The following is a 20,030-nucleotide window of genomic DNA, read 5'->3' as shown; positions in this document are numbered from 1 at the left end:
ACAATCTTGCAAAAAAAATCTCATCCATTACATGTATAAGGAAAGTCTCGAGAAATGTGAAGACATAACTATGGATATTTTTCCAGATGAATACTTTTGAAAAAGAAAAGTTCAAAAGAATTCCAGCCTCTCTACTTGTACTATCTATTCATTAGCAAGAAAGAATGTAGCTTTTAACTGTGATGTGTTTAAAAATATACATATATATATCCTGAGAGAAATCAGTAGGAACCACAAAAAAAAGTCAATAGAGAAACTGTCACTTGTTTCTATACATTTGGTCACAGGATGGTTGAGATTGGGCAGGACCTCTGGAGGTCATCTCGTTCAAACCCCTACTCAAGCAGGGCCACTTAGAAAAGTTGCCAGCCAGGACCACGTCCAGGCAGCTTTTGAACATCTCCAAGGGTGGAGAATCCACAGCCTCTCTGAGCAACCCGTGCCAGTGCTCAGTCACCCTCAGAGTGAAAAAATGGTTCTTGATGTTCAGATAAAACTTGCTGTGTTTCTGTTTGTGCCCCAGTTTGCCTCTTGTCCACTAGGCAGCACTGAAAAGAGCTTGGCTCCTTTTTCTTTATACCCTACAGTCAGATGTTTATATACATTCAGAAGATCCCCCACCGAACCTTCTCTGCTTGAGGCTAAATGGTTACAACTTTGCTTGTACAAAATATGCTTCAGCCCCTTAACTGTCTTAGTGATCCTTCTTCACCAATGCTGAGCAGAGGGGAAGAATCACCTCCTTCCACCTGCTGGCAACACTCCTCCTAATGCAGCCCAGATACCACTAGACTCCTTTGTTACAAGGGTACATTGCTGGCTCATGACCGACTTGGTGTCCACCAGGACCCCCAGAGCCTTTTATGCAAAGCTGCTTTCCAGCTGGGTGGCTCTCAGCATGTACTGGTGCCAGGGGTTGTTTCTTCGCAGGTGCAGGATTTTGCAATTCCCCCTTCTGAACTTCATGAGGTTCTTCTCATTCCATTTCTCCAGCCTGTCTAGGTCCCTCTGGGCAGCAGCACAACCCTCTGGCATATCAGACACTCCTCCCAGTTTTGTGCCATCTGGGAACTTGCCTTTCATGTGCCTGGAAATAGTTCCCAGGATTAGTTGCTCTATCACCCCCAGAGATTGACGTGAGGCTGACAAGATGGTACTTCCCTGGGTCTTCCTTCTTTCGCTTCTTGAAAATAGAGGTGATATTTGCTGTCTTCCAGTCCTCAAGCACCATTTCTGATCACCATGATTGTTCAAAGATTGTTGAGAGTGGCCTCAAAAAGACATCTGCCAGCTCCCTGAGCACTCACAGGTACTTCCTATTAGGGACCACAGACTTACATATGCTTAGTTTACTCATGCCCTTTACTTCAAGAAGGCAAAAGCGAACAAAGAAAAGAGGTCACGTTTCATAGTGAGTTATGTAAGGTTAAAATAAGATACATCTTGAAGCCTGCACAACATTTACCACGAGAAGAGCCCAGGGGATGTGATGACATCTGATGTGTCAGCTGATGTGTCCTATGCTGTGTTATTTCAAGGAATTCCTCTGGATAACCACTTAGATACAAACATCTTGGTGCCTAAACACTGGATAGACAACTGGGACAAACTCATCTAAGAGTGCATGGGTATGTAAAACTAGTCTTTAAAAAAAAAATCACCCTCCCATCCCATAAGGTCTGGTATTGAGTTCTGTTACACTGTCACTATAGCATTGCATCATGATTTCCTACAAGAGTATCTAAATCACTAAATGATTCCCTACTTCACATTTTGCTCTTCGTTCAGAGAAGCCATGGCCCATGTTTTCTATGAAGGTATTAAGAACAGCATGCAAAGCTTGAGAGCTTTGAAATGTTTCTGTTTTATGAGAGTCCTGTATACAGAAAGTTGACTATAGATGTGAAACACAATTGATATCATCAAGAAAAACCATAAGCAAACCACCAAGTAGCAAGGAGTGGTATTGAGGCCTTAATCTTGCATATGATGTCCTGTTATTTGGCTTGGATATTACCTTTTTCAGATGATCGCCATCTTAATTTTTTCAAACTATATTCTAGTACTACAAGAGGATTCCTAGAAATCAGATTAAAGAACTACGTTAAAAGTTCATGGGAAGAAAATTAATGTAAAACATTAAAAGCCAGAGACAAGTTCTCTCAGGAGAATCATAAGAGAGCAAACTAGATTTATTTTTTTTTAAAATCATGCTTAACCTCAAGTAAACACTTCAGAAGGCTGACTTCTGTTGCTATTAACAAAAAATGAAGTTCAACTGATAATTCATACATTTTTATTAGTTACACACAAGTATACTACAGACAACTTGTGAACCTTCCCATTCAAAATGCAAACGAGTAAATACTTAGGTTCATTAGTGATAAAAAAATGTAGCATTACTTAATCTACTTCATTCTGCCTTTTCATTGAGGTATATGCACAAGACAGAAAATAAGTTAGCCATAAGTGCCATGCAGTATTAGAAAAGACTCAAATTCTGTGTTTTGCAATAGCCATAAATATCTAAATTTTTGTATTTTACTGGTTTACTGGTTTTTATATTGTATATATGCATACACTGTACAATCTTTTCTAATGGATAAAATACTAAGCATTTAAGGAAATACATATTTTTAAAGATGAGTGGCATCACCACGACATGTTGTTCTTACTCTTCTTTAATGTATTTATATGCTATTTTGATTTATTGGATTAGCTTCTTTCTTGATTATTTATAGCACTGATCTAAAATAAGGTCCTGTCATCTGTTACCCAATGCCTGTGATACAGTTTGTCTCAATTACTTGAAATTGTTACATATTTTAATGACAACTGTATGTTCAAATCTGACCTCTGTATGATTGTCTACTGTGGCTCAGCTTATTCAGAATGACAACATGAACAGGAACAGCTTATATTACTAATTTTAGTAGTCCCAAACATCAAGTAGTGACATTAATCTAGTAAATTTAATATGACTAGTTCACCTGATCCAGTCCAAGCTAGCCAGGTCATACATGTAAGCAAACTGTTGATGACATCACACAACACGTAATTATGTTCAGCAATCTTTAATATTTGTGGCTATCTGTATGTTGCCCCTCCATAATCAAAGAGTACACAAACAAATACATATTTAGAAAGAGAAATCATGTATAAGTACACAAATACTAAGTTTCTGAGTTTTAATCATTCCAGGACAGAAACAGAAAAGAAGCCCTCTGTTTGGAATGGTATCCAGGAAGACTTCTGCTTTCATGTGTGAATATAATTCTACACTTCTTCACTAAGTTTATTATGGCCCAATAAAAATCTGTCTTTGAGAAAAATATATTTTCCAACTTTTTGTTAAAATTGAAACAAATGTTGAAAATGACAATGAAGTGATATTTTTAGTATAGTTTTAAAGGATAAGCCTCTATACAAGGAGCTATTTAGGAGCAGGGATACAAAGTTGTGTTACAGAAACCTCTGGAATGAAACAAAATTGAGATTAAAAAAATAAAATATAGTCAATGCAAATAATGTTCATTCTTGAGATGCACTAGGTGCTCTTCTGTACATTAATTAGCCATTATGAAAAGGTTATGAAGAGTAAGGTGACAAATTTGTTTAGGTTAGTCAAGCCTGGGAAGAATTGAGTAATTTCAGATGGAATGAATCATTCGGAATAGGATAGCAGAAAGGTTCAATATAGATGTGTAAACAATACCAGCCTCTACAAGGAAGTTTTAAAGTCATATAAACCACTAGATTCTGAACTAGCTGTAACCTTGAACAAATTACGTATTTAAAATCAATACCAACAGCTTGATGAAGATGTCAATACATACTAGCACCTGAAAGATTAACAGTACCAAAATAGGAATAAATATTATGTCCACCCTTCACTCAGTGGTACATGCTCTGCTCTTCACTGTCCTTATTCTGGCTTGGGTATCTCAACCCAGCCAGCAGCAAAAAGTAATTTCAGATATAAAATGACTAAAGCATGACATGATGTGAAAAACAATTTAGGCAAAAGCAAAATGGAAAAACATTCCATTATTCTACTGTAATTTTACCCAGCATGAAAAAAAAGTAATGGTGACAAGTGTCTGTGGCTCCAAGGGGTCAGCACAGAATAAAAAGCAGGCGTGTCAACAAAGGCAGATCTGAACTACAGTTTCTTAGTGCCATCTTGTTTGAATAAGTCTATTTGGCTGTTGTTCCCCACTGGAACCAGAGAGAAAAGACCGTTCTGGTGGAATTGCTTTCCATACCTTGGAGTAAGTCCACACTGGAAATCTTACAGGTCAACAACCACAAAAATAGATCTACCCTCTCAGAATTAATAAAGGTATATGGTTCATAATAGAGCAAAAGACATGATTAGTAATTAACTAGCTTAGCTCAGGTATCAACCTCAGCCATGTTTAAAGTACTAAGCACTCATGGAAATTACTGAACTCTACCATTATTGATAATAAACAAAAGCATCTCATTCAGAGCTTTCAGAAACAAACAAAATCCCCCCCCCCCCCCAAAAAAAATAGCATGTATAAGTTATGCTGTAGAGAACAGAAGATACATCCATCTTAGATGTAAGAAGAAAAAAAATTAAACTAAGGTCTAATTTTACTGGAATTGAAAAATAAGAAATCAAATATATAAAATGAAAACAAAACCGAGAAAACATACCTTACTAATAAGATAAAATACAGAAACTGGGAAATGGGTGTTGCAAGTATGGCATTTGGAGTAATTCCAAGAAATTTGTTTCTACCATACATTATGTCAAGTGAACAAATGGAGTCTCAAAGATACAGACTACATTTTAAACAGATAAAAATAATACTTAAAAAAAGAAGTGGACTTGTAAAATTCATTGCCACAAGGCACTGTTGTTCTTAAGCTGATACTCAGATACATAAATGATTGTCTCTTTTACAAAGGAAGAATGTGCAGATACGCCTGCTAAAATGATAATTCCAAGAGCTATTAATTCTTATCATTTGCAGGACATATAACGTTTAGTGGTGGGGAAAGAGCTCTACATTTTTTAAATTTGTCAGGGAATGTAGCATACAACAATCCAATTTGGAGTATTGGTGAAGATGCGATTTATGCTGTGTGTTAAAGAACATGAACATACTGAGCATTTCCTTTTCACAAGTTCCTTGCTTCCTTACTGTTTCCTCTCCTATGTACCTGTTTCAGGGATGTCTTAAAAATTAGTATCCTTTTATCTACCTGCTTAATCTCAGATTTCCTCTGATTTCTCACCACTTGTATTTTAGAACGTGTAAGAAAAGTGCATTTCTAACTCTGCTGTTTTCCAACCTAGTCTTCATCTTGCCACTTCCCTCTGCCTTGGCCAGCAAGAGTCATGACCATTTACCTCTCATGCCACTGATCCTCATCCAGAAAGAAAACAACTCATTGTCAGTTGACAATTTCTGACAGTTTATACAACACCACGTGTGGTCCAAATTCCATTCATAGTTGAAACACAGATGCACAGAAAAGACAAAAAGTGCTGCTGTCAAATTGGCACATGTGGTGGCAATTTCCAAAGAGACCAAAGATTTACCAGACAGACTGAATGGTCCTCTCAGTTTCTAGCATGACTGATAAGCTAGAGAGCAGAAGGCTTACACTGCCTGTAGAGGAGCCGATCAGAAACTGAACAAGAATGAAGTAATAATGCTTGCGATAGCACGAACAGTCTGTAAAAAAAATTCCATGGAGAACACCAGGGGAAGACAAAACAAGGCTATCACAGGAATAATAATGGAAACAAAAAATGACAACTAAGGTCAAATTCCTTTGTGCTAGCACTCTGCTAGTCCATCAGCTTTATTAATTTCCGTTCGGTTGTTTGTTTTAAAGGACATGAAGCCTGATAAGAAGTCTATTGAGGGGAAAGGAAAGACATTCATTTGTTGCAATAGGCCCTTGGTGAGAACAATAATCAGTTTGCTAGAGTTTGTTAATTTATCTGCAGACTAATAGGAAATAGATTTAAGGATGGACTTTCAGGGCACAGAGCATTAGCTTCTGTTGTTGTTGAAACGGAGACTAAAACTCCCTAATTACTTCTGAAAATCTCACCTTTTAGAAAAAGAACAACACATTTGTCTTAATCTTCTAATGGAAGAAGCACAAAAATTGACATTTTTGTTTTCTTTCACAAAAATCAGGCTTACTCCCTTAGTACCTGGCTCCTTCTGCCCCTCCTGTGGATGTAAAAAGAGTAAGACTTCTCAGGAGTGTTTCTTTGAAATGTCCATATTAAGCTCCAATTATGATTCATGTTGTTGCATGAAATTACTCTCCATTTAGAAGGCTGTGCTGTAAACTCTTTAATGATCTTTTCCCGTTGGGTTGCACTATAGCATGAAAACTGTTCTCATTTGCATGTCAAAGGAACACACAAAGTTTGAGTAAATACAAAGTAGTGAAATTTCATTTCATTCAAGACCAAAATATAAATCAAAAACAAGAAAAGCAAATAAGAATGGAAAAAGCAATGGTCTAAGCAGTAAGAAATGGTCTTTTTGATGTTCTACTTTCACTTTTCCTACTTAATTAACTTGCTCTAGGTATTTGAGGCTAAAGGCCTTTTTGAGAAACGTCAGAGCTGTCATCCTCTAATTGTCTACAACAAAATCATTAAAATTAGATTGCAGCTAACAACCAAACCCACTAAGCTGTAAGCCTAAAAAACATCAGCAAACCACTTGCTGGACAGAAAACTTTTAAAAATAATGATTTAAGAACACTTTTCTCTTACAGGTTATTTCTGTTTGTCTGTGTGGACACAGCAGATCTCCAGATCATCTCCTGCTTTTCTGGGAGTAATAAAGGTTCTAGTCTAGATGTATCTATTTAAGTGACAGAAGCACTGAGTTTTACTCACGCCAGTATGAAAAGTTTTAAGAAACGTGTTTCTGAAGTCACAAGGCTCCATAGATCTTTTTAATAAGAGACTGATGCTACCCCTTCCAGAAATAACTCAGGAACACTTTCTTCTTCCTTTTTTTTTTTTTTCCAAATCATAAAGTTTCCTCAAAAAAATAAAATACGATCATAAAGGTAGAAATGATCAATCATGACACAGTCTGGGTAGCACTGCTTTTTCAGCTCATCCTACCAGCCTTTTGAAAGCGTTGCATATCCAAAACTACCCTGTCATAAGCTAAACTGAAAACATTTAGTGCCCTCAGTTGACTTCTTATCTTGGATCCATGTACTGCTGTCAGTACTGTACAAAAATTGCAGTCAGCTGAGTGGAGAACAAAATAAGGTGAAAACTAGGATGTAACCAGAATAGATGACTTTCAAGATCTATTTATAGGAGTTTCAGGTGGCATTTATGTCTTTTTATATTTTTTCCTATACGCAGCTGAAACATCATTTTTATGGGCATTAGGAAGAAAAAGGTAATAGAACAAAACAATAGATCAGTTAAGCGACGTCATTGCTGATAAACTTGAAACTATATTCTGAACATCAATGTTTGTTTCAGAGCGTATGTAGTCAGTAGACTGTCTTTCTGTATTGGGTTTACCTGGCAAGGTTTTGGTAGCAGGGCCTGCCTCTGTGAGAAGAGCCCAGCAGCTGCCGCCCGCCCGTGGGGGACCCGTGCTGGAGCAGTTTGCTCCTGGGGGATGGATGGACCCCGTGGTACGGAGCCGTGTGGGAGCAGTGCTGGAAGAGCTGCTGCCTGTGGGCAGCCCCCGCAGGCTCAGTTCGGGAAGGACGGCATCCCGTGGGAGGGACCCCGCGGGGAGCAGGGGCAGGGAGGGACCGTGAGGGAGCGGCGGGGACGGAGCGTCAGGGGCTGACCAAAGCCTCCGTTTCCCAGTGCCACTTGGGGGGAAGACAGAGGAGTGTGGTTCAGGGGGATGGTGGTTTTAGTTTGTTCTGTTGTCATTTTTTGTTTTGTTTCTCACTTCTCTAGCTTGTTAGTAATAGGTAATAACTTTCTCTAATGTCTCTATGCTGAGTCTGTTTTGCCCATGACGATAACTGTTGAGTGATCTCCCTTCCTTATCTCAACCCTTGAGCCCTTTTTCCATCATATTTTCTCCCCTTTTTTATTTGAGGAGGGGGAGTGAGAGAGCAGTTATGTTGGAGTTCAGCTGCCCAGCGGGGTAAAACAACCACACTTTCAAATAGGTAACCTATCATAAAGCAATACTTTTCCCCCAAATACATATATGTATATATATTTAGTTTTACTCTTCAATATAGAAAAGTTAAGGGGTGGCATTTAAAGTAAAACATGTAGCAACAAATACGTCAGACTACGTTCAGAGCACCTAAACCTTGCCAGAGTAGGTGAACATCCTTTTGATAGTGCATTATTTTGTTTAAAATAATAGTAACAGAAAAAAAAAGACAAAAAGTACTTTAACCCTTTATCTAAAAACAGCTACTAGGAAACTTTAAAAATATACATATTTAAACACAAAAGCTGTAACATTTTCGCATCACAAGAAGCTAATATGTCTCTTCAAAATTTGCCAACATTACTCTGCTGGAGAGCAGCTTTGGAGAAGCATAGAGGGCTATACAGAAGAAGCAAGGCAAATTAATTTAATGAAAATGAATGGCTTTTTTTCTACCTTTTGTCTGAAGAGAAGGAGATTAGGATCTCAGATCAAATTCTGACTTTTCAGAGGAGTTCTGGATTAAATGTTTTAAAACGAACAAAAAATGTTTCTCCTCCTATTCAAAAGGATAGTCAACAGGACTACATCAGCTCTTCAAACATGCTGATATAAAATTGCTTACTCCTTAATACAATCTTGGATGCATTATCTAAGACTGCAAAGACTCACTTTCATTCAACATGAATAGTTCTACTAACTGAATAAAACAAGTCCTCATAGAATGAAAAACAAGTGATCTCAAAGACAGTATGTCACGAACACCTAAACTGAAATTTACTTTTAAAAACTATGAACAGAATCAATATATGTGTACTATTAACTTCTCTCACAGAAGAAAACAATTGCCCTGTAATTGCAATGTTTTCCATCAGTCTTTGTAATTTTGAATTAGCATCTGTTGTTAATCTGCTATAAATAACAAGCTTTGGCATGACATATTGGTTGTAAGAAGCAGACACTCTGACATCTACTTTCTTGATACTGGCAAGATTGTTTCAAAAACGATCAAAAAAATCCAATATGAAGAAAAAATAAGAGTGATCATACTGTGGTTTCTTTGTTAGAATATATATATATACACACATATATATGTGTATATATATATATATATATATGTATGTATTTACATGGGAAACTGACACTTGACCAATATCATCTTTATCTGAGGTCTTACATTTACATTGATTTCTTGTTCACATCCACACTAATACAGCTCTATAAACAGGACAACAACTGCAAATACAAATGTATAAACAAGGTTCCCCTAGTCACTTACATTTTTAATTTGGTTGTTTCACTTTACTCAACTAAAGGATGTCTGCACAAAGAAAAATAATAGCTGTTCATGCATGCCCATGGAATTACATTGATTATAGGAATGCAGACCAACCTTCAAAATAATAAAAGAATGGAAAGCAAGAGACTGGCTTGAAGAACCTAGAAGAAGTGTATGTTATTCTCCAAAGTAAAATGTATTGTGAATTCATTCCTTCTCAAGTTTAGCAATCCAAGCTTAAATGAGCAAACGATAAGCTCTTCAAAGACAACTCCCCAGAAGGTCTAGCTACTGAAGTCAACTATGAGCCCTCAGTATAACTTAACACACTTCACACTGGCTGCTGCTGCATGACAGCACTTCTTACCCAGACTGCAATTCAGCTTTAACAGAAGTGTGATTTCTTCTACAAGTGGCATAAAGCAGAGTCATATTAGGGCAGGTACAGTATACAGCTCTCTGGTGGAACGGTCAACCTCTTTCTGTGCATTTAATAAAATTATATTTACAAACATTATGTACAGATAAAGTTTGCATTCCAGCAATAGTATTTTTATAGCAAGCCACCACTGATGAGGAAAGCTTTGCTATTCATGAAGATAAAAACTAAGTTATGAGCTTTTTTTACATTTATAATTACTGTTATATTATGCCTTATTACATAGGAAACAGGTGGGCATCCTACTTTTGTGATGCTTATGCCTTTTGCTTATTTGGCAATTTGTATTCTATATTGTCCAGCTAGTATGTAAAATCAAGATGTTTGTACAACTGGATGCATTAGAGATTTAACACCATTCTTAGCAAACTGTGGGTGTTGGTATCTCAGATTTATCAAACCAGTCGTCTAAAAGCTCAGCTCCTTGCCACTCCTCTCTAATACTCTACAACTTAAACTAATAACAGAAATGGAAAGATAATGTTATGTATAAATAAAAAAAATAAAAAATTGAATATTCACTGCCCATACCCTGCAGTGAGGAAGAAAATTACTTTTTGTATTGCGACTGACATGTGCATCCTCTCTCATCTCAGGAGCCAAAGAAAGCATCTTGAACAGTAAAAGCTGGTAATATTTGGCATACAGCCTGATGCTCCATTGACCTTGAGTATGGGAACTGGGGGGAGATGCAAATGTTTGAAAAAAGTGCCTGTTACACAGTGCTGGGTTGGAGACCTAAACAATTCTCAGATAATGTATGCAATTATCACCACAAAATACTCCCTACTTAAGAACGATCTACACCCTTTTTTAGATTAACATTAGTTAGTGAAATTTAAGCACATTTGTTAGATTCCCAAGAAATAAATTATTTTAAGAAAGTTTTTATATTTATATGATCATTCACATAAGAGTGCTTACCAAAGGAAGAAGTAACATAATAGTACCATAACACATTTCTCTATATAGTAAATTTATAATAGTTGCTTCCTTCATTGTATCTTTCTCTCTTGAGAACATTTTAGTTCAACTGTTATATTTATTTTTGTTAATACAAGCAATACAGATTGCTTTCTCTTTAAATTACCCCCACTTTAAAATATAGTTATTTCTTAGAAAGCTAACACTTCTAAAGAGAAGAGACCTGTTTACAAGTCATTCTGGCTTTTGCCAGCTGATCAGTTTATGTACCTTTAGTGTGTCTTGGCAGTATCACCAACAAAGAAACAAACAAAAAATAATAAAAAAGAGTGGTGAGTGAAAAGTGAAACGACCATCAAACACTCACGAACTCAGCTATTAAAGGAGTTAGAATGCTATTTGTTATAGTTCGATGTTATAAAACAGAACAGTAAGGCAAAGGGTAAATACACAGCAATCAGCTGCAAATCTATTTAAACAAAACAAAACACAAGCTGGCAGATGTTGCCTTAATGACTAAAGTACTTGCTTTGGCTGAACTATTGCCAACAGGCAAAGTGCAATATTACTGCTGCTTGCCTGCCTGTTGTTTTACTAATCTGCTTCATGGGAAGGAGTGTTCACATTTTTTACACTGACACACATTTTTTATATTAATGGCTGGTTAAAGAAAAAGCAGATCAAAACAATGTGAACAACTCTCATTTTTTTTCTTTTTAGAAGAAAATATGCACAAAAATAATTAGCCCATTTGAATTGAGAATACAGGGAGATGAAATAAAACTCTTTAATGGTATATTTCCTCTTAGCACTCAAGACACATATAAGCTACGATAGAACTAGTTCTAAAAACACTGGAGAAATGGCCAAGACCATTTGGAATTTATTTCTACATCACTATCAGGTCACTGAATCACCAGAGCATTACTTGTTCATGGCCTAGATGAAAGTAACAGTCATGGATATATCTGAAATCATTGCCTAGCTCAGTGGAGAACCAGTTTTTCTTGTAGCCTGCAATAGATAGTTCACATGCCTCCTTTCTACTCAGAGTAAATATACTCTTACAGTTCAAAGAAAAACAAACAAACAAACAAAAACCAAACAAAACCATCAAGATACAATTTGTTTTGCTCCGTGCAACAACTTGAGAGCTTAAGTGTAAAGGGCAGGGAAAAACAAACAAGACCAAAAAAGGCACCACAAAAACAAACAAAAGAACAGGACAACATAACAAAATATAATCTTTAAAATAGCACTTAAGTCATCCAAAGGCCCACAGACTCCACCTTCTCTTTGCAGAGTTGCTCAACAAAAGAAATCTCTAGGATGTTCTTTCAAGACCTCTCTCCATAAGTTCTGCATGAGTTCACAAGTTCAAGCTTTTTGGTAACCTTCATTAAACTCATAGATTAGCTTGGGTTGGAAGAGACCTTAAAGACCACCTAGTTCCAACCCCCCTTACATGGGCAGGGATGCCACCCACCAAATCAGGTTGCTCGAAGCCCCTTGAACTCTGGCCTTAAACACTTCCAGGGTAGGGTGTAAGTACACATTTATCTGTTTTTCACAAGAGACAGACTTGATACATGATCATGTTTGACAACATGATACAGCCCTCAGAGAAGCTTATCAACTACTGTTTGCAACATAATTATTTTTCAAATTCCCAAATCATGGGAAGTCTTGCAAAAATTATATACAAAATATTAAAGTATTAGAAAGGTAGCAGCAAAGCCTTACAGGCAAATAGTATGAAAATGTAGTTTTACAGTTACCTGCACAAGCTTAATCTTATCCTCTTGTCCTTCTAAAGAGGAAATATCAACTCAGTCACCTAAGCATCTTTTTTTTTTTTTTTTTGGACATAAAGCATTTACTATAGTAAATCATCAGACACATGAACTGCGAACAATTCTGCAGGTTTTATAGAAGCTTGCAAGAACTCTCTTGAAGAATTGTAATCTCTGTTAGCCTAGTACTCAGCTGATTACATGCAACAATGGCAATTAGCACATTTAGACAGCATTAGACACACCTGCATCTCTGCTTGAACCATTAACATACTTAAAGAGGCACTCTTGGCTATAATTGATACCTGAGTATCTACAGCAGCCACAGGTAGCACTGGACTTCAGGATTACAAAGCTATCTTACCAAATGGTGGCTGTAGTTCTATATACAACCAAAAGCAAGTTCTGTGAGTTCTTCAATCTAAGCATTTTTACCTGCTTACATTGCCTACTCATGGGGAATAGTTTTGCGCATTAGACATGCAACACTTCTTATCCAGGAAACCCTCCAGCCAGTTTCTCAGATTGCAGATAGTAAAACTACTACCAATAAGGCTAAAATGGCTACTGCTATGTAACAGCAGAAACGCAAGCAAATATTCATTGAATGTTTTCACTAATTTCCTGGTTTAGTTATTGTTCTTTATTAAATAATAAAAAAAAAGACCTTCCAAATTATTATTATTATATGGATTTCTCTTAGTGGACGTCAGTAGCATCTCTTATTTAAACAGGTTCTTAAGTCAGTGGCAAGTCTGATTCAGGGAAAATGCTGTCAAAATGACTCATTCATATGAATGTTTACTTCATAAAAATTAAACAGAGCAGGAATAAATTTTAGTAGTCATCACTGGTTTAACTAACTTTCATTATGCAAGATCTTCTAAATTTATTTTATATTTAACTAAACAAACTTTTCTGACCTTGTTCATAGGCTTTAATTAAAAATATGTTAAAACTAATTCAGTTCTAGTTTCAGTTATAGGCTATAAAACTTAATCCAAGATACTAAACTGATTAAAACAACTTTGATTTAATTTTTGTGTGTATCTCATCTAGTGTACGATAATATAAAACTCTTTTACTACTACAAAGAAAGTCATTTTTATTCTGCAAAGTGTTCTGATTTTATAGATTGCATATTGGATGATTCACAATTTGGAGACAAGCTGCAAAAATTGCTTTTAGTAAGGAATTGGTATCTAAACCAAACACTGCAAGACTGTGAAATGCAATCAAGAATGTGATCAAGGATCTAATAAAAACTTTCTTGACCATAGATTTGCTTCAAAGCTACAGGATAACATTTCTACCTCAAGACTGCTTCCTATCATTTTCAGTCTGTCATTTTCATATTCAGTTTATGACTCCAGCAAAATCACTATAGTGATTGTGAAGGTAGAATATCAAATATGATACACTTCATTTTAAATAGTTAAAATATATCACCTATCAACTAAAGTTAGGTGGCAACTGCTTACAGCTGAGGGAAATTGGCAGAAGGCAAAATGTTACATGAGCAACTTAAATGGCATTCCAAAGACACAGATCCACAAAATATGAGAGAAGATTCGTCATCTTGCTTTACCGTTTTCATTATAACCATCTCATTTTCAATTTTTTTATCCTCTGTGATCTCCAACCAAAGCTGGACAATGAAGTTTAACAACAAACATAACAGTAGAATTTATATCCTACCTCTTATTAATGGTAGCCCATGTTGTATTAATGTTATCTGTCATCAGTTCTACTTTGCTGGTGTCATCTGCTGAATAATCGCGCAGCAGCTTCAGTGCCATGTCATTCACCACATCTACATTTATTTGCCATTGTCGTATTTCTTTTGAAAATTGCTGAAGTGAAAAGGAAAAAAAATAAAGAATAAATATCAGTTTGTCATAAAATGATTACACACATACTATGATTATTAGAAAAGGAGATGGACAAGTTATACCATCAATATGAAAAAAGAACAGAGGAAGGACTTCCTCACATTTACTGGTAACTACGGTCAGAGTCTTTCTAAATGTTTGAATTTTTTATAGGTATAAGACTGTAAGACTACTGCTAATCTCTGAAGAGATTAAGCATCTGAATCCTAAATGCCAAATAAAACATGGCAGCTCAGGTTGATAAATAGCGAATGTTGATTGTTCTTTTCTGGGACATAAATAGATGGATGCATTATTATATCTTCTATATTTGATGTTGAATTATACCAAGATAGAAGATACAATGAAATAGTATGTTCTATCTAATTTTCTTTTTTATAATGTGAAATTATACTAATGCCTGGGATTTCACTTTTTTATTTTTCTTAATTCTTTTACCAAATTGTTTATGTAATTAGTGCCACCTACTGGAACAGCACTAAATCTGCAGTACAGCAAAATTCTGGTACACCTATCAATATATTTATAATGCTAACTTAGTATTTTTACTAGTAAGTAAGCTTTTTATATCTTGAACATTCCTTCCTTTACTTCTCCTTTCCTCTGCCCTGGCCCCACCTGGGCCAACTGCCTTACTACAGCAGCAAGCCAGGAAATCTCGAACACTCATTCAGCCAGAAACCAGACCCCATGCACCTTTCCCAGTAGTCTTTTTCCTCAGAGAAAATTTCCGTATAAATGCACTGAAGCTGCATATTCAATCCATAATGTGTAACAACAAAATGAAAGAGCAAAGATAATCGATGGTCAAATTGTACTTTTGTACTAGGCAAAGACTGCGACTAGGCTATCAACGGGACAATGCAAATGAAAAAAAAATGGTTGAATTTGCCAATAGAAACGCTAAATTGTATGTAAACATTAGAAGCTATCTAGCAAACAAACAAACAAACAAAAACCAAACAAACAGTAAAGCTTGACTTTCTTTATTTGAGTGCTTTAACACTCAAAATTTGGAAATCTCTGTGAAGAAAAAATTGCTTTTCCCTCTCATTCTCCCAAAGTGGTATTCCTCTTGAAATCCTGTTTTTCTTCAGACAATGAATTCTCCACACAAAGCTGAACTAAAACATGCAATCCCTGATTAAACAGTCTAAACTCTAAATAAAAATGAGTACTTTTGGAAAATTTTGTGTGCTTATATTTTCATCTCAGATTGATAAATTGATTTTGGCTAAGACTGGGACTTTCAAACTTGACCTTTGAAAAGAGTACAACTGGAGTTTTTTTCTGTTTGTTTGTTTTTATTCTAATCTCCCCCCGCCCAACCTTTCTCAATTAAAAAGCTGCTTCCACATCTCTAAGATCCCTCCATAATCTGAAACTGAAAACATGTATTTCCTCCCTTTCCTGTGTTATTCTTTCATGACAGATCAGAACAGTTCCCCAACTACTGTGCACCAGATAACCTCAGACACTAAGACAGCAACCTGACTATGCATTTTGAGCAAGGGATCTGATTTTTACCAATCCAACATTAGGAGGAGCCTACTAACTCTTTGAGAACCATCTGAACATTATGGTTAAGTGCAGTTAAGCTGAAACTGCCTAAGCAGTTATGTTACTCCTTCATGTTAAGTATGGAGGTATAGTCAGGAGAACTGATAATTGTATAGAAAATCACTAGCACTCCTTTGAAGAAGATAAAGGTAGGTGGTTGCTTTGAATATAGTTTCCTATTTGAGCACCTTCCCTGGCAGAATTATATATACTAAATATGTAATTGCTGATATTTACACACACATAATAAAATCTATAAAACCAAAAATAAATAAAGTCTACGGAAATAATCATTTCAGGTTTGTAGAACTTTTATAGCATGTATCCATTCTACAGTAAGGTCTATCCATCTTTAATACACACTACCTTCCTCTCTGTTTCACATTATGTATGCACACAGCTACTTCTTTCTAGACAAAGTATTTCATCAGACTGACTGTTTGCTGTATTACATAGAAAAGTTACCCCAACATTTTGTCTGTATTGTAAACTAATAGCCTGTAAACTTTACTTTTAAAATAAGTTCTTTTTGCCCAGTTCCATGTAATGTTAATGACCTTAATAAAACCTTCCAAAGCCAGTTTTATAATAAAAATACAGAAAGATCCATTACAAGGCTGTTTTCAAAAGTGTTGATTCTCACCATTAACTTCAACATTAATCCATTAACTTCCTGACATTACAACACTAGATCATCAATCAAGAAAAAAATGATGAATATAGAGAGTTTTGTCGACAGAAACAATTTCTATTTTTTACTTTACCGGAAATTGGTATGCAATTTTTCACCAACTTTAAAGAGTGCATGCCTTGTTTCAACTCTGCTTTTTGCACAGATATTGAGAACAAAGTGTTGTGGTAAATGTTTTAACTGTCTACCAGACACCCATTAACTCTAATCTTATATGACTGTAATGATTTTTTAATGATTAAATTGGTGGCTATTTTTTTTTATTCCTCCTTATTATATTTTTAGCTCTCATTTATTCATTTATCTCTAAGCTACTTGGGAACGTTTGATTTTTTTGGGGGGTGGGGTGAGATGTGGTGTGAGGTAGGGGGGAATGCTTCATTACCTTAATTTCATTTCCACATTTTTATAAGCCTTCTCTTTGTTTTGTCTGTGTCATCACTGGAATTTGCTGAGTTTATTAAAAGGCTTAAAGAATTAAGGCTATGCATTTATCATGTTACTTAAGTATAAATTTATTTTTAATTTTTAATTAGAAGGCACTGGTTGATGTTCTTAGGAAGAAAGTCTGTATAATTAAGGATCCTTGATTAAAAACAAGGAAGGAAATTAGAGATGGGCTTTTTTCTACCCCAGGATTGCCCAGTGGAACAAAATAAACTATGCAGAGAAGTTCAAGTATTGCAGTATGTATGTACAGGAATGTCCAGCTTCGAGCATGTGAATTCCCACAGTGAGCAGGTAATATATTACAAATCTGGAAAATCAGGCTGTCTTCCTGTCCTTTTACAATATATTTATAGCACATTTTATTTATATACTTAAATAATTATTTTTTCCATTAAGGACTTCTATTTCAGTGTCTGAATCATACTGATAACATTATCTTAATTGTTAATAGTTTTACTGAAATGAAAGCAGTATGCTGTCAGCCCTGGAATAATAAAAATCCACAGAATGCTGAGACTGTACTTCAACCTATGTTGGTATACATAGAGTGGCAAAAGAATTACCAGTAACATTTCAAGGAAAGGTTAAATTAGCTAGAGTTAACCTTATTGTCCCTTCATCCCCTGCCCTCCAAAACAGAAAAGGATGAGGGCAACCCAAGGCATAAACTTCACCCCTGGGCTATGCCAGTGGAAGGCTGCTTGGCGTCTGAGTCCCAACAGAGCAGGGGATGTCACCAGGCTGCTCTTCAGTTTCCTATTTAGGCGACCAGGAAGAAGGTGGTCAGTGAAGGAAAGAAAGGAAACCTCGTCTCCATCCTTCTTCTACTTCACTTTGGCCATCCCAGCTAAAAAGATTCACAGAGAGAAAAGGTCTCTCAGTCTCTCCTAGCTCTTCCCAAAGCAAGGCACCAAGGAGAGTGCTGGCAATCCTAGCAGGGTGGGTTTGTTTGTTTGTTTGTTTTTGTTTTTTTACTTAAACTCAGTATCATATTAAGAAGAAGAAACTAGTTTTACTCTAGCTTATGTTCAGATTATTTGGGGACTGAAGAGCTGAAGTGTACTATGTGTACATATATAACCTTCAGCCTGCTGAGTTAACCATCTGCAGCTATCACTGAATAAACAATAATAAACAGGATTTTAATAGGTAAAGACTTTCGCTGGCCAGAATGCCATATTCTGATTCTCCATACCTAACCCCAGTCCTCATTTAGTTCTTGAATATGAAACTAAAAAAGAAAATGAAAAAAAATGCATTATTCCTCAGCAAATTAGCTCTGAATTAACTTCTGTCTCAAACAAATAATATTTTTAATTAGAGGCTACACTGTACTAGATTACTTTTAAACATCAGTGTGTCAAATTCTATTAAAAAACATCACTGAGCAAATATACAAGCCAGATTTTTGTTTTATGCTGGTATTGTAAAAAATAAAAACAATCAAAAGAGGAGTATTGCTGAGTGCCTGTCCATTTACTCATGCATAAGGATGCATTAACAGAAAAGCATTAACACAAGCACTGACCCAAAGTTCATTCAGAGCAGAGGGGAATTTTTGCGTTGGCTCAGCTTCTTTAGGCAGACCTATAATATTTAACAAAAATCAGAAGAACACTTTTGTGTGACTACTTTCTCACACCAAACTGTGCAGAGATATGAAGCTGACAAAATGAATATGTCTGAAGAATTTATGTAAGACTCACACTGACCTCTCTCTTTCTCTCAACACAAATGAATAGAAATGACAGCTTTGTTTTCATCAGTGTAACAGCAAGCCAAAAGACAGTATACTTGCTCTAGTTATTCAGGGGACAACATCAGAATATATGTGTTTGGCACAGCAGCCTGGAAAACATTTATTTTGAGGACTTGATATATTTCTGGGTCCTTCAGTTTTGATACTAGTAGACAGAAGAAATATAAAGCTGCTAAACTCAAATACGATTTCAGTTTTGCTTAGAATTCATGACCCTTTATTTCAAGCATGAACACAACAGCTGATGCTGTCACATTTGAGAAGCTTTCATGATGGATTTGTCACAATAGGAATTACTGGCAGACAAAGATAATTGCCTAACGAAGACTTGTGAAATAAGAAAAAAAAAAAAAGAGGAACTAAAAAAAAGGAAGTCTCAAAGATAGAGGTGAATATTTTTCAGACTTGTGGGAGAGAGGATAGGCAAAATCAAACGAATGTAAACAACGCTGGAACAGTAGAGCCCATGGATGTTCATATCACCACGAGGGCAGTCAAATTATGTCAGACTAACCGTAAGCTTGACCAGCTTTAACAGTTACGCTATAATTATAGTCTAGTATCTGTAACTGGCTACAGCATGTAACATTAAATTAAGACTGGGACAGGCATTGCGTAAGGTACTGATACCCTGACTGCAGAAAGACAGTGACAAGTGGGAATCCTCTATGCTGAATGACAGTAGTATACATAATTTCTAACTCTTTCCAATATATTAGTGAGTGATTGCTCTTGTTTACCATAATCCACCCTTCCTAAGCAATGACCTTAATATTAAATAAGAAAACTTAAACACTTCCCGGCCGTAAAGCAAGAAGATAATGGAAGTTTTAATTCTTCCTACAGGCAAACAGACAAGGAAAAATAACAGATTTTGTATCTACTTCTAAATACCAGAAAAGTAACAAGAACCTTATGACTGAGATAGCTGAAGACCAATCATGCAGTTATAAACATACTTTCTCTGCCAGCAAAACTAGTTGATGAGGACCTCACCTCACTATTCTTCACAGTGGTTTATCACCATTCATCTGGGCAAAAAAGACTGATCAAGTCCACAAACTTTAACTAAATAACAGAGTGC

The 20,030-nt window shown here is 36.0% G+C and overlaps 1 protein-coding gene across 26 annotated transcripts in view; it reads right to left on the bottom strand.

Annotated features, from left to right (window-relative positions):
* DMD (dystrophin) overlaps positions 1-20,030 on the bottom strand; it is a 1,241,121-nt gene that overhangs the window by 259,581 nt on the left and 961,510 nt on the right. For 25 of the 26 annotated variants that reach the window (XM_080576230.1, XM_080576221.1, XM_080576232.1 and 22 more), the window contains one exon: positions 14,293-14,447. In XM_080576230.1, the coding sequence (XP_080432356.1) occupies positions 14,293-14,447 (155 nt within the window). Of the gene's footprint in view, positions 1-12,579; positions 12,734-14,292; positions 14,448-20,030 lie in introns of those variants that run through there. The other variant, XM_080576235.1, reaches the window with a different exon arrangement.

The sequence above is a fragment of the Anser brachyrhynchus genome, assembly GCF_964034855.1.
Source record: "Anser brachyrhynchus genome assembly, chromosome: 1".
In the NCBI taxonomy this organism is placed as follows: Eukaryota; Metazoa; Chordata; class Aves; order Anseriformes; family Anatidae; genus Anser; species Anser brachyrhynchus.
The sequence above is the reverse complement of the archived record's forward strand: the minus strand, read 5'-3'. Positions and strand labels throughout refer to the sequence as shown.